We start from the raw sequence: 7,806 nt of genomic DNA on the forward strand, positions 1-7,806 counted from the left end.
CGAGTACCAGATCGAGTTCAGACCGAGGACGGCCATAAAAGCTCAAGGGCTAGCCAACTTTGTTGTCGAAAGCACTCTACCACAGAGGAACGACCAAATACCAAAGGCTGGAGTATCCGACTTGTGGATTCTGCACGTTGATGGTTCGAGCAATATTTCGGGATCGGGAGCAGGCCGACCCTCTTGTAGTCCTGAGAACTTCATCATTAACTATGCTATAAGGTTCAAATTCTCAGCCTCAAACAATGAAGCAGAATACGAAGCTGTCATAGCAGGCTTACGAGTGGCCCGAGCCCTCAGAGTTCGGGAATTAGAAGTAAGAAGTGATTCTCAACTGATTGTCAATCAAATCAAAGGAGAATATGAAGCAAAGGATGAAAGAATGGCTAGGTACTTGGTCAAGGTTGGACAGTTACAAGCTTTCTTTGATCGGGTAACATACCGACAAATACCCAGAAAAGAAAATGAAAACGCGGACGAACTCTCCCGATTGTCCACGGCAAACTACAAAAACCTGGACCCGGCAGTTTACATTGAAGAACTAAGCAGCCCGAGCATCCAGGAGGCAGAAACCTTTGAAATCAATGAGGAACCAGACTGGACTACACCCCTCATAACATATATTCGGGACGATATTCTCCCGACTGATCCCAAGGAAGCAAAAAGAGTCCGGAATCAGGCAGCCCGGTTCACCATGGTTGGGGACCAGCTGTATAGGAGGTCGTTCACAAATCCCCTCTTGAGATGTGTTGGACCGTCCCGGGCAAGCTATGCCCTAGCTGAGATCCACGAGGGCATCTGTGGTGCACATATGGGCGGGAAGGCGTTGGCTCAAAAGGTATTACGGTCGGGCATCTTCTGGCCTACAGTACAAAAGGATGCGATTGAATATGTCCGCAAATGCGAACGATGTCAGAAACATGCTAACGTCCCGAAGTTACCGGCAGTCCCCATGATGTCTGTCTCAAACCCGACGCCATTTGCGATGTGAGGAATGGACCTTGTCGGGAAACTACCGAAAGCTCCCAAGAATCGGGAGTATATGGTGGTTGCAATAGATTACTTCACAAAATGGGTCGAGGCTGAACCATTATCCTCCATCACAGAGAAACAGATGGAAAAGTTTTTTGAAGAAAAGATAATATATAGATTTGGAATACCTCGCATCCTGGTGACAGACAATGGCAAGCAATTTGAAGGTGCAGGATTCAGGTCCTTTTGTATGAGATACCATATAGAACATCAATTCGCCTCGATAGCCTACCCCCAGAGCAATGGGCAAGTAGAGGTCACCAACAGGACACTTCTCGATGGGATCAAGAAAAGGTTGGAGGATAATCGAGCAATGTGGGTCGAGGAACTCCCGAGTGTCCTCTGGTCATACAGAACTACGGTGCGAACCCCGACTGGCGAAACTCCTTTTTGTTTAGCCTATGGGACAGAAGCCTTAGCCCCTGTAGAAGTGCTAGCCGGGTCATTGCGATATGATGTATTTGATGAAGGCCAGAATGACCAGGGCCTAAGGGAGAACCTAGATCTTTTGCAAGAAGTCCGAACAAAAGCACAACAGAAGAATCTGTTGTATCAAAGGAGAGCAGCACAACACTACAACTGTCGGGTCAAAAGCCGAAGGTACAGATCGAGAGATCTAGTTTTGAGACGTACTGGGGCTTCAGATCCGAGAAATCAAGGAAAGTTAACTCCAACGTGGGAAGGACCTTACCTGGAAGAAAAGGAAACAAGGCCGGAATCATACCGACTGAAAGATGTGGAGAGTGGAAAACCAATCAATCGTTCATGGAATTCCACCAATTTAAGAAAGTTCTACCAATAAAGGCATTGGGTCTGTCCCATTTATGCCTACGTCTTTTACAAGGTCATATCTTTTTAAGAAAAGATACAATAAAATCGGGTCCATCTACATAAAGACAAATCTTTTCTTAAAGATACAAGTCATTCGGGTCAACCCGTTTGATTAATTACTCCTTAAAGGACTTAAATCTTTTCTTAAAGATACAAGTCATTCGGGTCACTCCCATTTGATTAATTATTCCTTTTCGGACTTACATCTTTCCTTAAAAGATACAAGTCATTCGGGTCAATCCCGTTTGATTAATTACTCCTTAAAGGACTTACATCTTTCCTTAAAAGATACAAGTCATTCGGATCAATCCCGTTTGATTAATTACTCCTTAAAGTACTTAAATCTTTTCATAAAGATACAAGTCATTCGGGTCACTCCCGTTTGATTAATTATTCTTTTTCGGACTTACATCTTTCCTTAAAAGATACAAGTCATTTGGATCAATCCCGTTTGATTAATTACTCCTTAAAGGACTTAAGTCTTTTCTTAAAGATACAAGTCATTCGGGTCACTCCCGTTTGATTACTTATTCCTATTTGAATTTACATCTTTCCTTAAAAGATACAAGTCATTCGGGTCACTCCCGTTTAGTTAATTACGCCTTTTTTGGTCACTCTTTTGTGCAGCGAAGAATAAAGGAGAAATACTTGATTCATTCATAAAGGGATTACAGTATTTAAAGACAAAAGATCAAAAGAAGCCAAGTCTCAACAAGTCTTAGTCGATTTTTACATAAGGACTCCCGGGAAGATCTTCTCTAGTAGTTGGTTCAATCACGCCTTCAAGAGACTCTAGCATACCTACAGTATCGGCAGGGGAACCTTGACCCTCTTCCTCTCCCCGAACTAGTTCATCTTGCACCTCACTAACCTCTTCCCGAGCTGTTGCTTCTTCATCTTCACCCTCCCCTCCTACTTCATCCTCGGGAGAAGGTTGGGGAAGAGGATCAATATAATCCATCGCGTCAGGAAAAGGGAAGACTTCAAGTTCGGAGAGACCTTCGGGATGGGGGCGATTGAGCTCATCATAAACCTGAGGGTCCAAGAGCTTCTCCAACTCTAGGGGACGAGGAAGATCCGTCTGCTCCAGAGCCTTTTTAAAGGCAACGCGCATACCTCTCTTGAAGGCGGGAGTAGCAATGGCCAAAGTGAGATTTTTAAATTCTGGAGTCTGGAAGTATTCCTCCAACACACCCCGTCTAGAGGCTTCAGGTCCCGAGGACTCCAACTCCTTTAACTTGTCTCTCAGTTGGTTATTTTCATTCTTCTCCGCCACCAAGAGGGCCTCAGACGCCCTCAAATCTTCAGTAACCTTCCCGACTCTCTCTTCCAAGTCATTGACCTTCCCTTTATATTTACTTTTGCTTTTGGAAAGGACATCCCTTTCCTTCTTCAACTTGGCCGCTTTCTCTTCGGCCTCTTTCAGTTTCTTCTCCGCCTCTCCCTTTTCGGTTATAGCAGTACGGGCCCGAACGTTCGACTCCCCGTGGAGCTGTTCGGCCAGCGCTAACTGCTTAGCTTGATCTCGAGCCCTACGGAGAGACTTGGAAAATATGTGCACAGCACCAGCAACGTATCTGAAAAAGAAATGCTTCCCGGATAAGACGAATGAAAATAAGGAGGCGGGAGGAAAAGACAGATGAATTAAGAAAAGTACCTGAATCCTTCATTGAAAAACTCCCTATTCGGGAGATTACGCAGATACATTTGGTCAGCATCATTTGTGGCCTCATTCAGCCACTGTTCGGCGTACCTGGAATCACCAAAAACGGTGTTAAGGCCGAGATCACAGGCTGAAGAGGAGGGTGCGATCTCCCGAGCAGGTTCGTCGATACGAACCCTCTTTGGAAGGCGAGGAAGGCCGTCCGCTTTACGTTTCTCAGCTCCCGAGGAAGGAGCTTTCTTCTTTGGACTTTTATCAGTCCCGATAGTTATTACCTCAGAAGATGGTCGGCCAGAGGGGGGAACTGTCTTTGCAGACGCGGGAACTTGTGCTGGGGCTTTTGTTTTCAGCACTCCCGAAGCAGATGGTTTGCTAGAAGGCACAGGTTTCCGCCTTCTTGCCTCGTCCATATTCCCGAGCGCCATCGCCAGAAGGTCATCCTCAGAAATGTTTTGGCTCACTGGAAAACAAAGAAGATGTATCAGGTCAGCACAACATGGATGACAGTAAAGCAATAAAACAGAGACTTACTTAGGGAGAAACCCCATAGCCGAAGAACTGACTCATACTCCATGGAATACCCATGGATTGCGAGCTCATCATCATCAACCATGTTAATTATGTCAACATATCTCTCCTCGTCGGGATATAGGCCGACAGGAATATTTAGACGATCAATCTTCCCCTTGGGAACTTCCTGGAATTGAGTACGGAAGGGCTCGGGAGAAGGTGGCTTGAAGAAAAGATAAAATTCCCGCCACTTCTTGGTGGTGGACGGGAGGGAGTCTTTCAAAATAAAATTCCCTTGAGAAGGGGAAATTCTCTTGGACAGAAAAAACCAACCGCGTTTGCTGTGAGGATGAAGGGAGTAATAATGATGGAATAGGCCGAAAGTCGGGAAGACTCCTAGGCTTTTACAGAAGCCGATGAACCCGATCATGATCCGCCAACTGTTCGGGCTCAAGTTAGACGGGCTAAGCCCGTAGTGGTCAAGCACATCAACAAAAAGATAGTGCAGAGGAAGACGCAGCCCCCCGATGAAGGCATCGTAATACAAGGGATAAAATCCCTTCGGAGGACTGTTCACTCTCTGACTATCCGTCGGGAGAATGATTTGGTATCCCTCAGGTACACCAAAGCTAAGTTTAAATCTTTCTAAATCTTCAGGAAAAAGGGAACAGAGATAAAACTCTGGTCCCGAGGAGTTTTGGACAAAATCGACATGCCAAGGACTTAAAGGCTCAGACTCGGCCAGTGCTAGAGCGGCAGAGTCCAGTTTTTTGCGATCGGGCTTACGAGGAATAGGCCCCCGAAAGCCGCTTGGGCGTTGAAAAGGTGGACGAGGAGGAGCTTTCGATCTTGACGACCGGGAGGTAGATGAATGTCTGTTTGTGGAAAAGCTTGTGAAGTTGAAGCCGGAGGATCCCGGGATGTGGCAGTGGACTCGGGTCTCAAAACGCTTTCAACAGAAGGGGTAGCAGACTCAGAAACAGAGGCCGGATTCAAGTCCAAATCCCAATCAGGACCTTCTCGGGACTCAACACTGGGAATGGCTTCTATTTCGGGCTCTACTTCATCCTGAACAACTGGAATGGTCGGGGTTTGAGCTTCACGCTGTTCTTTGTCCCTACGAAACATCTCAAGAATCTCCTTAACAAGCCGAGGATCGTCGTCCTCAATAGAACTGCTAGAGGAGCCAGATCGCTCCTCTTCTGAGGTTTGTTCGTGAAGGTCCTTTAAACGATCCTTGGTAAGGTTGAATTTCCGGGTTTGATCACTATCTCCTTCACTAGCATATCCCTCGGCTCGACGACGTTTCTCTCGGTAAATGGGAATGGGAACCTTAGGCTGATGCCTAAAACCCCTCAGACTCACTTTTGGTCTCTTCGGGGCCTTATATTTTCTTGGGGCCATGAGGAAGAAGACTTACTGATTGAAGACGAGGAGGGCTTAAGAGACTCTGAAAGATGGTCGGGATCAGTTCTTAGTCGAGAGCGAAGCAGGCAGTGAAAAGGAAACTAAGAGGGCAAGCCCTATTTATACTAACCGAATGAGGCGTTACACCCTTTAATCAAACAGTTATACTTATTGATGATCGACGGTTACAAAAGGAAGATGGTTCGACTCCCCGAAAACGCTCATAATGAGCCTACTCGTAGCTATTTGACGTGTCATTTGCGGACTGGGCGAGGAACTCGAGGGGAGCCGTTACAAAAAGAAAAAAAGGCCGGTCACTTCATGACAAGCATTTAATGCCTCAAGTTAATGTTTTAAATACTTCCCGAATAACGTGGAATAGCAGCAAGAGCAGACGATAATCCTTGCAAGGATCGGGTAACTTCCCGAATGACCATCGGTTCAGACGTCGGGTTTTCTGACCTCATTACTATCCCGAACTTTGCTTACAATGATCGGGATAGGGGGCTTATGATATGGAACCTTCATGGTTAATCGGGTATAACCCGAGTGGGGCTCCCTAGATAGTCGGGACGTGACCGACTGCAACGAATGAAACGCACATCCCAAATAAGGTGGTCGCTCCCCATAAGGACAGTCAACTCTGCTACCAACTGTGCTGGAACCAATAACAGAAAGGCGAAATCTCCAGATAGGTAACGGCTCTTGTCGGGCTAACTTACCAAATACGTATAAGGTAAGTTAATCATTATAAGATAGGGGACGCATCTCCTTGGTAAGCAATCCAATACACACTGAGTCTATTCTTGTGTAGCTTTTGCACGAGACCTCTCGCTCTTCGTTATTTGACTTCATCATCGGAGGCGGCTACCCGGCACACAAGCCGGCCCGCATCTAACCTTTTTTGTAGGACCCATCGTCCCGGATACGAGAGGAGGCTCAGTCGGATCCAAAAGCATAATTGATCCGCATCAACTAATAAAAACAATAATTGGAATCTTATTTATGTGCAAAATTGAGATATATTTGCTTTAATAATAATCATCTTTATCTCTTTTTGTTTTTAAGTTTTTGAATACTATTCCTTGTACTTATTTTCCATATACTTACTCTCACTCTCAAAAGTTTCACTGATTATTCCCTCACCCCAAAACTTGATTGTTTATTTCAATTGTCTTCTTTCTTAATATAAAATTTTTCTTTCTATTTTTTTGACTCGATATCTTTTCTCTCTCATATGGTCACGTGCATTTGCATGTGTCTTACTTTACTAGTATATATATATATACTAAAGATAATCTATCCTAGGATATGGATCACTATGAAGAAATCGATCACCTATCCTAGGATATGGATCACTATGAAGAAATCTACTGATCGACTGTGGTACAAGTCATATGATGCTGCTGATAGTGATGTCGTCCATAAAAGACTATCGAGTACGCCCTTCTAAATGGAATTCATACTCATTTACTGAAACAATTTTTTTTTTTTTTTTTTTTTTTTCAAACTACCATTTCATTTTGGACACATTAAATTCTCACATTTTCTGTTCCATCAAGTTTTGAAACCGTAAGAGTTAGAGTTTGACACTAAAGAACCTATGCAGTTCTACTGTTATAAAACGCAGCTATAAGCATTACACACAGTCCAATGCAACACAACAAAGTGGACTGGCAATTCATCAAGGAGAAGTTATACTCCTAGCTGTATTTGCACCCCTTTTGTAAGATCGGTGATCAGGTGGTAGATATCTTCACCTAGGGGCTTACAAGATGGGAATTCATGACATCTATTCTCCAATTAAGGGGGAGTGTGACAGTTTGTATAGCAAGGATACTTTAGGAACTAGCTTCTTTACTATTTGCCTTATATTTTATATTTCGTTCTTCTTTCTTTTTTTTTTTTTGGCTTCTAGCTCTGAAGGGAGATGTACATAATTTTTTTCATTTAGATAATGAAGTAATAAATGTGTGAAGAACACCTCTTTTTTTTTTTTTTGGTGGAAAATAAAAATTTCATTAAAAAAATATTAGTGCTGAGAGCAGTTACATATAGAGTCTATTCTTATACTACATTCATGAGCCTGTGTGGCTGCTAACTTTGCATGTTTTTCAAAAAATAGTTGGAGCACTGGATTGGGGAATGCAAAATATTTCATATGTTTAGTAGCTTTGGCCAACTCCATTAGTGTTGATAGCTTGTCAAGGGGCCACTTCTCTATTGTTGGGCTTGGCAGGAGCTTTGTAATAAGGTGGTAATTTGTCCAAATTTCATCAATTTTTATCCCCTTCTCCGCAGCTTCTCCCATTCCCATTTGTAGTGCAAACAGTGTGGTGTCCAAAATCCCTTTAGTCTTCTTT

The 7,806-nt window shown here is 43.9% G+C and overlaps 1 protein-coding gene across 1 annotated transcript; it reads left to right on the forward strand.

Moving 5' to 3' along the window:
- Positions 1 to 382: 382 nt before the first annotated feature.
- On the forward strand, positions 383 to 991 carry LOC148999162 (uncharacterized). Its single transcript, XM_089141411.1, has one exon. It carries the CDS (start codon positions 383 to 385, stop codon positions 989 to 991), a length of 609 nt encoding a protein of 202 aa, XP_088997537.1.
- The last annotated feature ends 6,815 nt before the right edge of the window (positions 992 to 7,806 follow it).

The sequence above is a fragment of the Hakea prostrata genome, unplaced genomic scaffold (assembly GCF_041222555.1).
Source record: "Hakea prostrata isolate BN-2017 unplaced genomic scaffold, UWA_Hpros_2 contig_31, whole genome shotgun sequence".
In the NCBI taxonomy this organism is placed as follows: Eukaryota; Viridiplantae; Streptophyta; class Magnoliopsida; order Proteales; family Proteaceae; genus Hakea; species Hakea prostrata.

Excerpts from the sequence above, each read along its gene's own strand:
- LOC148999162 (XM_089141411.1), top strand. The coding sequence starts at position 383 with ATGGCTAGGTACTTGGTCAAGGTTGGACAGTTACAAGCTTTCTTTGAT.